General features: G+C 40.0%; 1 protein-coding gene across 1 annotated transcript; it reads right to left on the reverse strand.

Moving 5' to 3' along the window:
- Positions 1–1,953: 1,953 nt before the first annotated feature.
- LOC311594630 (seminal vesicle secretory protein 6-like) lies at positions 1,954–3,627 on the reverse strand. The gene is made up of 3 exons (XM_084776514.1): positions 3,526–3,627; positions 2,754–3,086; positions 1,954–2,029 (listed from the first exon to the last, which is right to left on the reverse strand). Exons 1-2 carry the CDS (start codon positions 3,599–3,601, stop codon positions 2,794–2,796), a joined length of 369 nt encoding a protein of 122 aa, XP_084632640.1. The 5' UTR covers positions 3,602–3,627; the 3' UTR covers positions 1,954–2,029; positions 2,754–2,793.
- Between the last annotated feature and the right edge of the window lie 14,119 nt (positions 3,628–17,746).

Raw genomic sequence — 17,746 nt, forward strand, 5'->3', positions numbered from 1 at the left:
CATCTACCATTGATAGCTGGACATGCCAGTAGAAGATCAATCCAGCCAGCAGCCCAGTACAGAGATACAAGGGCTCAGGGGCTCCACATGTAGTGGAGGAGCTGTTGGCAGTTGGTGGTTGTTGTAGGAAGGATTCAGTGTGCTTCAACAGTGTTGCCTGTAATAGGTTGGTCATGTCCCCTAGGCTGATGTCCTACATATCCATGCATCCGGGAGGTACAAATTAGATTCGGTGTGTTTAGGCAGAAGAGGAAGAGAAGGAAGAGGTGAAGGAGGAGGAGGAGGAGGAGGAGGAGGAGCAGGGCAGTGATGATGTTGATGAAGAGCAATATGAGGAGGGGGAAGGAGAAGAGGAGACATATTGAATTTGAGAGGAAGATAAAGTGAAGAGTTGTTCTGGGCATTGAATGGGAGTGAGTGTACTTAAAGGGTCCCTCTTCCTACATATCCCCACACTGCGTGCTACAAAGATAGACACCTCTATTTTTAAAAGAGTTAATTCAGTTCGTTCCACCCTACCATATTCCTTAAGGTATTATGAATTATTCTCAAAGTAAAACATGCTTAATCTGTCCCAAAATTACTCAGTCTCTCTCAAGCTTCCTCACATTGAGATTGAAATTTAAACTGTCACTCATTTGAAATCAATGTATTCTGATATGTACAATTCTGAAGAAGATTCTCCATTAATAAACTGATACCAGAGAAGCAATGTATTTCCAGAGCACACCTGTGCAATGGATTCAGGATAAGTGTGTCCATTCCAGTGGGAGGCATCGCAGGAATAGCTGCAGAAGAATGCTGCTTTCTGTTTGTTGGGTGCGTCAAGGTAATGGCCTGAACCTCTTAACTACCAGCTATGAAGGATATGCAAATAAAGAGATATCTCCAGTCCCTAGAGTGGCTCTGACCTTGGCCATAAGCACCTGTTCTCATCGGTATCACACGCAGGTCAGGTACCATTTTCCCACACTCCAAATAGTTCTACTCTTTCCCCAAGGATCAAGCATGTCCTTGACTATGAAGCCATCAATGATGCTTGTCTGAAGAATCACAGATGTGTCATGGCCACTGTTTCATCTATGATGTTTTTATGAGAGTTGGAATTAACACATTAACATTATATACATTTTGACCATAGAGATGTAATTTTAGAGAAAATAAAGACAGATTTGTTCGAAGATAAGTGTGCTCCTGTGGCATACGTGGAAACAAAATTTCTCATTTGATAGGCTGTGATGTTTTTACTTCTGAATAATTCTATCTGCTCTTTGGGGATTTACCTCCTGACATCCTCATTAAATACCCAACAAAACATGTATAAGTATCAAGATTTGCACTTTGATGACACCCCCTGTCTTGCCATTATAAATGGTCTTCTGGCATATCTCCCCACAGATGGCATTGTTTAGCAAATCTCTTTGAATAAGTTGTAGATATTTCCTGTATCACAATTAAGGGCTTTGAATCTTAAAGGAATATATACCATGAGCAAGATAGTTGAACCAAGTGCATGGATGTGCTTCTGTGGACTCATGGGACTGGAGGCACCAGTAGTACAATAATTTGCTATGCTCTATCAGAGATACTTGTTCTCTGACATTTTATAGGTTGCCAATTTGAATAACCAGCAGGAAGAGTGTCAAGAGGAGATTTAGTGTTGGTGACATGTACAGTGACTGGAAGAATTCCAGTGCTTTCAACTGAATGGTGGGTCTGACCAGAGTTTAGGAAGTGTTTCTGAGCTCTCGTCACAAAGGAAGGTCACTTCCTTTAACTGTGAAAGTGTTCATTTCAGGAATCCCACCCAGTCCCTATATGGCCAGAATGAATAGAATTCAAGAGTCAGAACTTAATGATGCAAAATGTTGTCTTTTATTGTTGGAAAGAAGGAATTCTAATAAATGTTAGGCTTAGGGATCTCAAAAAATTAGAATGAGAAGAGAGCGAAATCCAGGAACTGCCTCTGGGACCTCATGTGAGTCTCCATCCTGAAGATGTCACAGGCTCCAATCAGACTACGTGACTCCTAGGGAGAGAGAAGACAACCTGTACCACATGGTCATGGTGGGTAGTGGGTAAGGGGGCACACACATCTCTATGGTTCTTATTACTGCCATTTACTGGTACTTTACAACTCTAGTGCATCACAAATAGGGACTCTCCTCTCTCTCTCTCCCTCTCTCTCTGTCTCTCCCTCTCTCTCTCTCCTCTCTCCCTCTCTCTTCTCTCCTCTCTCTCTCTCTCTCTCTCTCTCTCTCTCTCTCTCTCTCTCTCTCTCTCCATCTCCTTATTTTAATGAGAGCGAGAGCGAAGTGGGAGCTAATTCTTGGACCCATAGTCATTGAAAGGGATAAATGTAACATAACAGGGACATGTGGACATGGGAAGAGAATAATACTGTAACCCTGTGTTCCATGATAATCCTGAAGTTAATTTATACCAAAGAAAATTCTAATGCATAACAGGCTTGTATTATAGCCTGGTAAATATGCTTGTATGGGTGGTACATACTCAGATGTGCTTACTTGTTGGTCTTTACAAGGGAAATACACTAGAAACACACCCAGGACACAGTCACAACCAGGTGCCTTTCTCTGCTCTGCCAGATGTGTTCCTCGTCTCCCCAAAGGCCATATTCCCCAGCTCCCCTAGGGTGCCCCATAGGGACCAATCCCATAATGGCCCAGGAAATGCCCAGTGTAACTTGTAAACACTGGGGTAGGCATGCCCCATACCTGGTAAAACCTTACCATTATTTTTGTCCAGGTTGTCAGTTGGTTCGTAGCCATATTATTTGGCTACCTCTTGTTTATACTTCTGCTTTTCCTTTTTCCGCATATAGGACCGCTCTACTTCCCCTTCACTCCTCCTGCCGCTATCACTGCCATCACCAGCATTGGTTTTATACTTCCTTTCCTCATAGACTTCCTCACTGATGGTGCTTTTGGGGTTTTTTGCCTTAAAGGTACCCCATGAGCTCTCACTTCGGCTGAATTCTTCACTGGTAGAACTTGATCCATCACTGCCACCCTGTATCTTTACATCCAAGCTTTCGCTGGAATCTTCAGATTGTGAGAACTTTTCTGTTAAGAGAAAAGCATGTGTCATTCTCCATGTCTGTCTGTCCATGGTTTCTGGGTTACTTGTGCATCAAGACCCTGCTGGGAGCCTGTCCTGCAGCTCTGGTTATAGACCTGCGTTTGGATGGACCTGTTGCTGTTTGGTCTGTAAAGCCATTGGCCCTTGCATCTAGCTAGAAAGTGGAATGATCTACTTGTCAAATGGCCCTTTCCAAGTGACAGTGAGGATGATTGTGTCACCCGATGCCCCTGGAGCCCTCATTACCAGCACATTGCTTGTCAAGTTACAGACATCCACACAAGGCTTACGGTTAAGGCTAGAAAAGAGTGAGTTTCCATCAGGGACAGAAGCCATGGGAACACAGGATTCTGTAGACTGATAGGACCCATTTGAGAGTGTTTTCCCCAAATACCTTTCCCCCAGAAGAAAATTGCCACTCACCACGGGATTTCCTTGCATCTGCTTCTGTCACCAGAACAAGGAGCAATGTAAGGAGGAAGAAGCTGGTGGGACTCATCTTGCCAGGAAGGGCCTTGGCTGAGAGCTGAGCTGAGCTTCTCCTTTATATAGCTCCTGACTGGCTTTGTTTGCTTTATGAAGGGCCACGGCCTTTCTTATCTGCCAGTGCTAGCTTCCTTCTCCCTGCTCAGTAGGAGTCCTGGTTCTGTTCCCTGGAATTCTCCAAGGACACGATGACATCAGAGCACTCTCAGCAATCTCGCCTTTTACTTTGAGATCACCACAGTGATAGCTGTAGTTCCGGAAGACACTCCAGTCCAGAGTTGGGAAGAGACTTGAGGCTGCAAAAGTCTTGAGGACTTGATCATGCCTCCATTCTCCAGTAAGAAAGCCCTTTCCAAGACCCCTTGGCTGGCATGCTTCATCCTGCATGAAATTCTGAAGTTCTGTTTAATCCACGGTACCTTTCATATAAAACCAAGTCTTCAGGGAGGAGGCTTTCCGACAAGACCCAACTAGCCTCTTTGGAGTTCTGTGGTTGAAGCACATGATGTCTTCAGCAACAGGGCTTCTCTTCCTTCAGTCTTTTGGAGGCAACTGAGAGCAATATCAACAGCCTATATTTGTGTGTGTGTGTGTGTGTGTGTGTGTGTGTGTGTGTGTGTGGTCTTGGACTCCTTTAACAAACAATTTCATGTTGATATTTTGTGCCTGGTGTTGGAGTGTTTGTTAGATAGTCTATGGCTCTTGGGGGTTTTTATTGTTAGCCCAAGTAGCATATCTTCAGTTAGTCTATATATGTATACACATACCCTTCTATGCCATTTTAGATAAACAAAGTAATCTAATTTTGTATGGGTGTTTTAATCATCTTAGTGTTATTTTTCCTCTTTCCCTCTTGTCTTGTATTGAAGTCACTTTTCAGTCAAAGTCTCCCTGTATCATTTCTCCCTTTTCTCCCTATGTCTTTCCAGTCCTCACTCTAGTACCCCTTCACATTGTTTTCTTATACACTCTCAACTGAAGATTCAGAGCTGGGACCACCGATGAGAGAGAGCATGTATCATTTGTCTTTCTGCATCTGGGTTACCCTACTTGATATATTTTCTAGTTCCTTCTATCTACCTGCAAATTTTATGCTTTCAACTTTTGACAGTTCACTGGTATTGCATCATACATATGTCCTACATTTTTATTACCCATTTTGCCAGTTGAAGTGTTTTGAGTTGTTTTAGTTTCTTATTTATTATGAATAGGCAGCAATGGACATAGCTGATCAAGCAGTACCAGAAATATGCTATGCAAACTGTTAAGAACTACCAAACTGTGACACCTATGAGCCAAAAAAAAAAATGACCAGCTTGGTAAAATATACCTAAGGATGCAGTATTGGACTCATATCTTGGTGGAAACTAAATGCTGACTAATTGAAGATAAGGCTCACTTAACACTCATGCTTGGTACTGGAACCCTAGCCAACAACCATAGGCTAGTGAGCTAATAAGTCTTAGAGGAGACCTTTCTACTCTACTCTACTCTACTCTACTCTACTCTACTCAACCACCATGATTTCTACTTGAGCTCTAACTGCTTATTCTTATGTCCACAGATAATTGTAATTCTCATCCCTCATCAAATCTTCTCTTTGCAGCATATGGAGACCATTACAGAGAGCTGGTAAAATACAGAGAACAACGGACTGTGGCATGCTCAGTCCCAATGGACACACCTGTAACACAATTCTACACTCAAGGCTCAATGAACATGGCCAAAGAGAGGTAGAAAGATGGTAAGGGATAGAGGACAAGGAAATATCTGATGAGACTGGGTCTCCTATAAATGCACGGAGAACTTCAGCGATAACACTTTGGCAACATGGCTTATTATCTAAGACCTGAACAAGGACAATGCCAATAGATATGTTAACTTATAAGGGGAGAGGCTGAGAGAGGAAGAATTAGTTTTTCCCTGGGGATGAGCTCCCTAATTAGTTATCTAGTACCGGATAGTTAGCCCCCACCAGGCTGTATTTATATATTTATTTTGATGTATATATTATATATTTAATATATACATATACATGTAACAATAACAGTTAAATTAAAAGAGACCATGAATTTTAGAAAGAGTAGGGGAGGCATGAGAGGGGTTGGAGGAAGGAGAGGGAAGGGGAAAGATATAATTGTTTAAAAGTTCATCTAGTTACATAGACTTTTGGTCTGGTTAATTTTCATGTGTGGTGTATATATAAGGGACTCCTTTAATTTGATGTACCCCAATCCTTGTACTGGAGGTTTCATTTGGTGATAAGAGATGGCTGGTTGGGACACTGGCTCTCCCATTATTTAGCAATTACATTTAGATAATTTTCATACACACACACACACACACACACACACACACACACACATTTTAGGAAGCTTCCATTGTATTAGGTCTTCATACTATCTTTCAAGTGTCCATTAATTTTAGATCCCTCTGCCTGTATTTCCTCTTATGTCCCACTCCCCCCCCCCCCGGACAACTTGATCCTCCCATTCCAGCATCCCCATCCATCCATAACTATGTCGCTTTTCTAATATCTATCTGTAACCTTCTAGTCCTTACTCATTGTGTCACAATTTCATTGTGTCATTTCCCCAGGGCCTTGTGTTGGAGATGCTTCCTTTTCTCCACTTTATGCTTTGGCATCTTTGTCAAATATTAAGCAGCTGAAGTTGTGTGCCTTCATGTCTAGGTCCTCAGTTTTGTTCCATTGGGTCTCAAACTCTGTTTTTGTGCCACTATTACGTTATGTTTATTACTGTAATATGGCTTCAGATCTGGAATTCTAATCCCTCTAGAATTGTTCTTTTGGTTAAGGATTGTTTTGGCTATCTGGGGCCTTTGTAGTTTCATATTTATTTCAGGATATTTTATCATCTCTAGACACTTTCTGGTAGAACTTTTGGCATTTCTAGTGTGTAGCATCATGTGTTCTGCAAACAGGGATAGTGTGCATCCTGGTTTTCTTGCCTTGCATTCCTGCTCCAGCTAGTATTTGAAGCATAATATTTTAGTTTGCCAAACTCTTGGTAGTTTTGGCTCTCAATCCTTCTCAAGTCCTCCCTTTTCATTGTTGTAGGATGACTTCTTCCTTTCAGCATGAAGACATGGTGTCTGCAGCTTATTCTCCACAGATGTCCACTTCCTTTTCATGGTATTGATCTCATCTTTATCAGTACATTAACTTTCTGCTTTGAGATGCTTTTTCCAGATTTCCATGAATTATGTTCTTATAATGTCATCTGGTTAGTGTTTCATTTCTGGTTTTTGTTTGTTTCATTTTGCTTTTCTCTGTGGTTTTAATCTTCTTTTTTTTTTTTCTATCTGTGTCCAGTCATGAGGACTGGACAAGGATTTTTGTCCTTTGACCCATGAGTAAGATTGGCATTGTCCTGTGTTATTTATTATTAAGCTCAGTAAGAAATTGTTCTTGGCACAAGGAAGGAACTGAGATCAGAAGGCACTGCGGTCTATGTTGCCGCAATTCTCTCTGCCTAATCTCCGAAGCCTGTGTTAGACAGACTCCTCCAGATACCACAGAGCTCTCCTATCTCAGGTTCAGTGATCTGATATTTTTATCTGTGTTCTTTCTTCAGCACAGTACAAACAAATGGACTTCATCGTGACATTTCCTTACATGCACTTCATGTACTTGGCTCACACTCCCTCACCCTCCTGCTACCTTGTCTACCCATCACTCTTCCACCTCTCACTGGTTGCCTTCCTTCACTCTATTGTCCCTATTCTTAGGTATACATGCACATACATACATGCACATATAAGATTTTCATGGCTTATTTAATTTAACATAGTGATATCCAGTTCAATTCTCCCTCCCTCCCTCCCCCCCCTCTCTCTCTCTCTCACACACACACAAAAGACATATTTTGTTCTCTGTATGAATGAATAAAATTGAATTATATACTATCCAAATATTTGCTGATGGATGTCTGGCTTGACTCCACACTTTCACTACTACGAATTGCTACATTGCTGCACCAATTGTATGTATCTTTGTGGTAGGTACAACTTTGAAATTTGTAGACAATGCTGTCCTCAGAAGACATAGGTTATAAAATGAAAATCTCAGTGCTGTAATTTCTCATTATGAGGCATTGACCATAGTAGTATTTAGTTATTCCCTAGATTTATGGCTAAGATAGTCTCAGGTTCTTGGCCACACAAGCAGTGCTGGGCATGGGTACATGGAGTGGGCCTTCAGTTCAATCAGAGAGTGCATGATTACTCCCACAACTTTTGAGCTACAATTATACAAATATATCATGCAAGTGGGTCACCATTTTAGACCGAAGGGTTTGCAGCTCAGTTATTATGCAGCGCCATAAATTGGATAGAGTCAGTACAGCTGAAGGCTTTAGGTAGGCAACAGGTTCACTTTTCTGTGTGCAATGAGATATGTAGCTGTTGACCTCAGCAACAGTACATCCAATTGTGGAGAGCAACCAGTTGCCTTGGCCGTAGCCTGAATTGCTCAGAGGAGGTTGTTCCATGAGGCCCCTTTGACCACCAATTCATTAGATTTAACCCATCCCCAGCACTGGGCATTTCACTTGGTGGAGAGAGGTGTCTAGGTAGCCCTCTGTGTCTTCTATTACTTGGTAAGTCCAATTAGACTCATTTCATATAGGTATATAGTTTAAGAATTTTCTACTGTACTAGGTCTCCATATGACCCCTCAACTGAACCCCCCAAGTTTTAGCTGTCCTTCCCTATATTCTTCCCTTACCCTCTTCTTCCCTCCCTCTTCACTTTTAGTCCTCCCATTCCAATCCCCCTGATCCACATTCATCCATAGCCATATTTTCTATTTTCCTTCTCAGAAAATCGTTCCCTCTCCATGAATACCTTACTCTATACTATGCTGCCTTGGTTATACTGATTGTGGCTTACTTATTCAAGACTTGACACCTGACACCCTCATATAAGTGAACAGACACCATATTTGTATATTTGGGGGGGGGGTTAACTCACTCAGGATGACTGTTCTTCTAGTTCCTTCCATTTACATGCAATTTTCATGATCTAAATTTTAAAAAGCATTTACATTGTATAAAATGTACCATGTTTTCTTTTATTTGTTGATGGTCATCTAGGCTGCTTCCATTTTATGGTTATTGTGAAGAGAGCAGCAAGGAGCATGGTGGAGCAAGTGTCTTTGTAGCAGTGTAGAGCCCTTTGGCAATATTTCCAAGAAAGGCATATCTGGGTCTTTTGGTAGACCTAGTCCCAGCGTAGTGGTGAGGAATCACCACACTGATTTCCATAGTGGCTGTACCAGTTTGCACTCACATCAGCAATGGATGAGAGTTCCCCTTACCTCACATCCTCGCCATCATGATTGTCGTTTGTTTTGACTAGTGTAAAATGAAATCTCAAAGTTGTTTTGATTTGCATTTCCCTGATGACTAAGGATGTCGAATAGTTCTTTGAGTGCTTCTCAGCCATTTGTGTTTCATCTTTTGAAAAATCTGTTTAGATTTGTACCCTCTCTTTAAAATGGTGTCTTTATTTTCTTAATGTCCAGTTTTCTTGGTTCTTTTCTGTATTTTAGACATTAGGCCTCTATCAGATGTATAGTTGGTAAAAAAAAAATCTTTCCCCATTCTGTAGGCTGCTACTCTGTTCGAATGATGGTGTCCTTTGCCACGCAGAAACTCTTCAGTTTGTTGATTGTTGATCTTGGTGCCTGTGCTATTGGTATCCTGTCCAGAGAGTCTTGTCCTGTGCCAATGTGATCCCCACTTTTTCTTCTATCAGACTCAGTGTCTCTGGCCTTATGTTGAGGTCCTTCATCCTTTTGTAGTTGAGTTTGTGCAGGGTGATAAGTATGGATCTATTTGCATCCTTCTACCAGCATCATTTGTTGTTGTCGTTGTCTTTTTTCTAGTGTGTATTTTTGGTTTCTTTATTTTAAAAAATCACGTGGCGTGTGGATGTGTGTGGACTATGTCTGAGCTTTCAGTTTGGTTCTACTAATCAGTGTGTCCATTTTTATGTCAATACCATGCTGCTTTTATTACTATAGGTCTGAAGTACAGCTTGAAGTTGGGGCTGGTGATACTTCCAGCAGATCTTTCAATATTCAACATTATTTCCATTAATGTAGGGGTTTTTTTGGTGTTTCTATATGAAGCTTAAAATTGTCTTTTTCTGTGAAGAACTGTACTGGATTCCTTCATTTGAATTGAGGCTGTTGATTTCTTTTGGTAGGATGACCATTTTTACTATATCAATACTACTGCTCTATAGTCTTGGGAAATCTTTCTGTTCTGTGATATCTTCTTCAGTTTCTTTATTATTTTAAAGTATTTATTTATTTTATTTTTTAGTTTTGTTTGGTTTTGGTTTTTCATACAGGGTTTCTCTGTGTAGCCTTGGCTGTCCTGGACTCGCTTTGTAGACTAGGCTGACCTCAAACTCACAGTGATCCACTTGTCTCTGCCTCCTTTAGTGCTAGGATTAAAGGTATGCACCACCACACCTCTCTCTCTGTCTCTGTCTCCCTCTGTGTCTCTCCCTCTGTGTCTCTGTCTCTGTGTCTCTGTCTCTCTGTGTTTGTGTCTGTCTCTCTGTGTCTCTGTCTCTGTCTCTGTCTCTGTCTCTCTGTCTCTGTCTGTCTCTGTCTCTGTCTCTGTCTCTTTCTCTGTGTCTCTGTCTCTGTCTCTGTCTCTGTCTCTCTCTGTGTCTCTGTCTCTGTCTCTGTCTCTCTCTCTCTCTCTCTGTCTCTCTCTCTCTGTCTCTCTGTCTCTCTCTCTGTCTCTGTCTCTGTCTCTGTCTCTCTGTCTCTGTCTCTGTCTCTCTCTCTCTCTCTCTCTCTCTCTCTCTCTCTCTCTCTCTCTTTCTCTCTCTCTGTTGAGACAGGGTTTCTCTATGTAGCCTTGGCTGTCCTGCACTCTCTTTGTAGACCAGGCTGGTAAAGTTTATATTATTCAAGTATTTTACTTGCTTGGTTAGAATTACCTCAAAACATTTTTGAAGCTATTGTGAAAGATATTGTTTCCCTGATTTTTCTTCCATTTGTTGTTTGTATATAGGAAGGGTACTAATTTTTAAATATTAGTTTTGTATCCTGCTCCTTTGCTCAAAGTGTTTATCAACTGTGGAGTTTTCTGGTGGAATTCTTAGGTTTATTTATATATACAATCATATCATCATCAAATAAAAATACATTTAGTTCTTCTCTTTCTGTTTTTATCTCCTTTATCTTCTTCGAGTGTCTTATTGGTCTACCTAAGTCTTCAAGTACTATATAAATAGGTATGAAGAGAATTGGTAACTTTATCTCATTCCTAATTTAGTGGAAATGCTTGGATTTTTTCTCTTTTTAGGTTGATGTTAGTTGCTGTGAATTACCTTTATTATGTAGAAAGTGTATCCCTTCTATTTCTACACTTTCCAGAACTTTTATCATGAAGGGTTGCTGAATTTTGTCAAAGGTCTTTTCTGCATGTAGTAAGGTGATCATGTAGTCTTGTCTTTCATTTTGTTTATATAACCTATTACATTTATCCACTTATATATGTTAAACCGTCCATATATCTTTTGGATTAAGCCTACCTGATAGCAATGAATAATCTTTCTGAGGTGTTCTTGAACTTGTCTGCATATATTTTATTGAGAAATTTTGCGTCTGTGTTCATGAGGGAACTTGGTCTGCAATTATTTTTCTTTTTTTGTCCTTATGTGTTTTGGGGTCAGGGTAACTCTGGCCTCATAAAAAGAATATGACAACATTTCTTCTGTTTTCATTTTTCAAAATAATGTGAGATGTACTGGTGTTAATTCTTTTTCAAAAGTCTGGCAGAATTCTGCCGTGAATTCATCTTGCTGAAGGGTTCTTTTTTGTTTGTTTTTCTTTTTCTTTTTTGCTGGGAGACTCTAATTACTACTTTTACTTCACTTGGGGTTATAAGTCTGTTTAAATTGCTCACCTGATCTTAATTTAACTTTGATAGGTGGTATATATCAAGATAGTTATTCTTTTTATTTTGTCTTTTTTCCAGTTTTTTGATGTTTAGATCTTTATATTATGTCCTTATGATTCTCTGGATTTCCTCAGTGTCTGCTGTGATGTCCTCTTTTTCATTTTTCATTTTATTAATATTTATCTTCACTTTCTATCTTTAAGTTAATTGGGCTAAAGGTTTTATCAATTTTACTGGTTTCCTTGTATTTTTTGTTTTTTGGGCTTTTGTTTGCTTTTTTGTTCTATTTTATTAATTTTAACACTAACCTTGATTATTTCATGACATCTATTCTTTTTGGATGGTATTTCTTCTTTTTGTTCTAGAAATTTCAGATGTGTGGTCAAGTTACTAATATGAGATATCTCTCTCTCTCTCTCTCTCTCTCTCTCTCTCTCTCTCTCTCTCCCTGTCTCTCTGTCTGTCTGTCTGTCTCTCTCTCTCTCCCTCTCTTTCTTTCTCTCTCTATAATTTATTGACTTAATGCTATGAACTTTCCTCTTTGAACCACCTTCATTGTGTCCCATAGGTTTGAATATGTTCTGTCTGTTCAGTTCTTCCTAATTTATGTCTTGAGTCATTTTTAAAAATTCAATAGTGAGTTGTTAAGTTTCCATGAGTTTGTGAACTTTCTGTTGTTGTTGATATCCAATTCTAATCCATGGTGGTCAGAGAGGATGCCAAATATTATTTCAATTTTCTTGTTTCAGTTGAGACTTGCTTTGTGTCCATGTATGTGGTTAATTTTGGATGAAAATCTCATGTGATGCTGGGAAGATGGTATATTCTTTTGTGTTTGGGTGAAATATTCTGTAAATATCTTCTAGGCCCATTTGGCTCATGATATTATCTAATTTCATCATTTACATGTTAGTTTTTGTCTGGATGACCTGTCATTGATGAAAGTCAGGTATCAACATCACTGGCTATGATAGTATAGTATCAATATGCTATTTTAGCTGCACTAATGTTTCTTACATGAACTTGGGTACCCTTGTGTTCAGTGCATAAATTTTTAGAATTGCAATATCCTCTTGGTGGATTTTTCCATTGATAAATAGTATGTAGTGTTGTTCCCTATCTTTTCTGATTAGTTTTGGAGTGAAGTCTGTTTTGTCAGATATTAAAATGGCTACACTAGTTTGCTTCTTGAGTCTGTTTGTAATATCTTCCTCTGTCCTTTTACCCTGAGGTGATGTTTATACTTGATGGTAAGGTGTGTTTCTTGGATGCAAGAGAAAGATGGATCCTATTTTCTGACCCAATCTGTTAGTATATGTCTTTTATTGGGGGAACTGAGGCAGTTGATATTGAGAGCTATCAATAAGTAGCTTTTACTGATTCCTGTTATTTTGTTTCTGTCGTGTGGATTTCCTCCCTTTTAAAATTTACTGATCTGTAAATATTTATTACCTGTGTTTTATTGGGTGGGGTTAACCTCTTCAAATTGAAATTTTCCTTTTAGTACCTTCTATAGAACTGGGTTTGTAGATAGATACTGCTTAAATTTGGTTTGTGAGTTTGTTGTTGTTGTTGTAGAATGTTTTTCTATTTTGTTTGTCTATTGTTATTGATAGTTTAGCTAAGTATTGTAGCCTGGGATGGCATCTGTGGTCTCTTAAACTTTGTAGAACATCATCCATCCAAGCCCTTCTGCCTTTTAGAGTCTCCACTGAGAAATCAGTTATTTTCTAATAGGTCTGCCTTTATATATTACTTGGTCTTTTTTTCCCTCACAGATTTTAATTTTCTTTCTTTGTTCTGTATGTTTAATGTTGTGATTATTATGTGTCATGGGAATTTTCTTTCTGGTCTTGTCTATTTGGTGTTTTGTATTATTCTTGCACCTTAATAAGCACCTCCTTTTCTACGTAAGGGAAGTTTTCTTCTGCCATTTTGTTAAAAATAACTTCTGTGAGTTTGACTTATTCTCTATCTTCACTTCCTACTATTCATAAATTTGACCTTTTCATAGTCTCCTGATTTTATCAATGTTTTGTGCCTGGGTTGCTTTAGATTTAACATTTTCTTTTTCTTTTTTTTTTTTAACACAGACTGTAGGTTGCCATTTTATTCTATTGACAGTGTCCTTTGTCTTACAGAAGCCTTTCAGTTTCTTTTTTCTCCTTTATTAATTTATTCTTGTTACATCTCAATGGTTATCTCATCCCTTGTATCCTCCCATTCTTCCCTCCCTCCCATTTTCCCCTTATTCCCCTCTCCTATGACTGTTCCTGAGGGGGATTACCTCCCCTTGTATATGTTCATAGGGTATCAAGTCTCTTCTTGGTAACCTGCTCTCCTTCCTCTGAGTGCCACCAGGTCTCCCCCTCCAGGGGACAAGATTTAACATTTTCTTTAATGGAAGTATCCATTTCTTCTATCTTGTCTTTTATTTCTGAGATTGTCTTTTCCATGTCTTGTACTTTGTTGGTGATGCTCACTTCTCAGGTTTTTGTTTGACTTCCTTTTTTTTCATTTCCAGTTTTATGTTAGTTTGAGTTTTCTTTAGTGTTTCTATTTCAACTTTCATGTCTTGAAATGTTTCCATCATTTCATTCCACTGTTTATTTGTGTTTTCACAGACTTCATTAAGGGATATGTTCATATCCTATTTAGGGTCCTTGAAGATATTCATAATAACTATTTTGAACTCCTTGTCTTATGCTTTAGCTATACCACATTTCTCAGGACTTTCTGTAGTAGCATTGATGGATTTTGGAGGAGACATACTGTCTCTTTAGTGTTAATGACTATGTTTTTGTATTGGTATTGAAGCATCTGTGTTCGGGACGATTGTGGCTCTAGATATTGATACTTGGTCTTGTCATTGTTGTGTGGGAATTTTGTTCCTTGGACTTTCTGTTCCCCTCTGTGGATCTTAGGAAAGTCTGCTGATTGTGGGCTGTCTGGTGTGGATTTTTTTGTGAGTCCATGCTAGGTGTGTTCACTGGGGGTCTTGGGTGCTTCTAGATATTGTGAACTGACCCAAAGGAGGAACGCTGGGTTGCTGCAAGGTTTGATGGAGTCCCAAGGACTGTGGATTATAGATGAGAGACAGCCCCCTGAAGGTAATCTGCTACAAGACTGAGTGTGAAACTAGGGTATTTGAAATGGGGGACTGGAAGGAAAAGTGAAAAACACCTACCTGATTCCCACACTGACATGGCCAGTGGGTTCTTCAGTAAGGAGCGCATCTGTGTATTGGTGGCTGGTACAAATGGATGGGGTGAGGAAGGAAGGCTGATGCCTAGCATGCTTAACTGTTTTCAAAATCGATGACTAGTTAGGTGATAAACTCCAGGGAAGAATCTAGCATGATTATTCTGATAAATGGACATAATAATCAACTTCACCCATACTTCTTTGTACACATACGTTGTGCATATCTCACCTTCGTCAAAGAAGCTTCTTTTTACCATAGGGTGTACTTAACATCGAGATGCACAACTGACCAACACAAAGGTAATAAGAGATTGTTGCGCTCACCTCTAAATGGGACAGAGAGATCTCACTCCCTTCCACACCAGGCTCAGGCATCATCATTCAAGAAGGGAGAGGAATGAAGGTGAGAGTCATAGTTTGTGGACTCTGCAGGGAAACAGTATTTGCCAGAAATGACCGTGCTATTGCGTGCTTAAATCCACAGCAGCTGTAACTGCATGAATAATACCTACACAGCATCAAACGAACCAAAACTCCCAGTATGGACTAAGGAGGGGGTCATGATACCCGCTGCTGTACAAGTATTGTCGATTTATGCTGCTGGGAGAGAGAATACATTTCTTCAGGGATGCAGTCCCCAAGAGCCAACCCATGTTCCTGTGGATCATCCTACACTTGGACACACTAAATGGGTCCAGTAAATTAAACAACAACTCATAAAGTTGGGAAGGAATAACAGTGGTGAGAAGCAAGATGAGAAATTAGAGGAAATATATAGGGCAATGTATTTGATCAAAATTATTCCATGCATGTATGAAAGTCTAAAACAGTAAAAAGGAAGGTTAAAGGATGACAGTGAGGACTGCCTGTGGGTGGATGTAATCTGTGATCACTCTTGCCTGCATGGAAACTTCCTCAAGGGTTCTATTTCTAAATGTTCTCATATTTAGAGTGCCCAGGACTCAGAAGTCAACATTTCATTTGGCAGAGACTTTAATATAACCTATAACAATCTGCCTTCTGTCTTCTAATATTTGTCCTTACCGCATGTAAACTGTGGACATTCTATGGTCAAACCTTTAAGATCTACCCTGTTCTACCTTTGGCTGTACCTTAACAATATCACTTAATATCGCCTATCCATGTCATGTACTTTCAACTGTAATTTTCAAATGAAATTATAAGGAAAGATGGACTCATAGCCCCCAAATTTTCAGACCTCAGAAGAACCAATTTTGTTATGTTCTAATGCTTGGAAAATATTCTTGAAACAAGAGTAAGATACTGTTGGCATAATGATGCAAGGATGTCAGGGAACTCTCCATGGCCTCTCAGAGTACAGTTTATATGACATTTCCAAGTAGGTAGTTTATGAAATCTGACTAGCAAAAGGGTCCTGATGTGGGTGGGAGCTGTGCTCAATATGTGCTCAGGGTGACTACAGAGTTCATACTTTTTTTGTGATGTTGCATTTTTAGACAGAGATCTAGATACATAGCTGTGACTGCTATTATACACAGCTAGATTTGTCACTAGGAGACACGCCCTGCAAACTCCTAAGCTTGTTAGGAAACCAGGGATTGAAATAAGCAAGGGAAGAGCAAGGAATGCGTGAACAGGAGGCTTGATGGGTAAGAGCATTTGCTCTGAGAACTGAGTGACCTGAGTTCAAACTCAGCCCCATGGAAGAGGAAAGAATTCAACTCCCAAAAGCTATCTTCTGAATTCTTCAGGCAAATCCTGGAAGGACACACACACACACACACACACACACACACACACACACACACACACACACTGAAAACATATAGACAAATTAAAAAGCAATTTATGCCAAAAGCAATGTCTTTATTGGGAAACATGTGTTTTCTATTATCTGTAATGCTACAAGAGTGTTCTGTTCTCTCATTTTGGGACTGGCATTTGAAAAGATTTCATCCAAGACTCCAAACCAGTAGGACATTGGAGAGCTCAAAGTCAAAAGCAGGTTATGTTAGAAAGGGCTTCTTTATCAGAGAGCACTGGTGTGAGGATGCTCCAAGTTTAGAAAGCCTGGGGAATGAAACTGTGAGTGGGTGCAAGGGCATTGAGGACTACAGGGACATCTGCATCTTGAAGATAACGCAATCCACACAGGTCAGGTGACTCCTATGGAGAGAGGACATACACGGTGATGCACATTAGTGTAGGGTAGCAAATGAGGGAACAACAGGACCACGCCCTGTCTATATAGACCAACTTAGGGCCATTTCAGGTACTAGCATCTACTGATCAATGGGCCCACAATGATGTTACTTTCCTTCTCTTCACATAAAACACCCCTTACTGCAAACATGCAGGTAACACCCTTTTCCTGCCCAGGCTACATATCTCTCTCCTGATAGAGCAAATGCCCCCCTGGAACTGGTTCCTCAGCACCCTAGAGCCTCACTTGTCACGACCCTACATCACACACAAGGGAGCTTCCTGGACCTCATTTGTCTCCTGTATGCTCAAAGATGGAGCAAAAATCCATGGATCAGTCAGCTCTAGAGGGCAATGTCCCTGATATAAGACTGAAGAACATTGATTGATGTGGGAAACAAAACCAATAATATTTTGTAACAATTTAGCAAGCAACTGAGGCTTATGAACCCAAAGTATATGAAGTTGCAAAAATACATCTTAAACTTATATGATTTTATAAGTGTTAATTGTTTAAAGAAATAGTGGCTGCACATGTGTGAAATAAATGTATGAAAATACTCACTGAGGGGAATGTGAGACACAGAGACAGACCAGGTAGCTTTTTTCTGCCTCTACTAGGTGCTTGTTTCCACAGGGGATGGAGCTCAACTCCATAAACTTTGCGACTGAGCACATCCATGGCTATAGGTTCACTACTGATCCCACAGTGGGCCCAGGGGGCTCATCATGTACCACCTCCAAACACTGGGTAGATACCTCTCCTGTCCTGTGAGACACTTACCTCTAAATGTGTCCTGGCCATTGACTGATTAATGGATGTA

The sequence above is a fragment of the Acomys minous genome (assembly GCF_964271855.1).
Source record: "Acomys minous genome assembly, chromosome: 3".
In the NCBI taxonomy this organism is placed as follows: Eukaryota; Metazoa; Chordata; class Mammalia; order Rodentia; family Muridae; genus Acomys; species Acomys minous.

Coding starts and splice junctions, on each gene's coding strand:
- LOC311594630 (XM_084776514.1), bottom strand. CDS start 3,601: ATGAGTCCCACCAGCTTCTTCCTCCTTACATTGCTCCTTGTTCTGGTG. Junction 3,087..3,525: donor AGATGCAAGGAAATCCCGTG/GTGAGTGGCAAT, acceptor TTCTCTTAACAG/AAAAGTTCTCACAATCTGAA.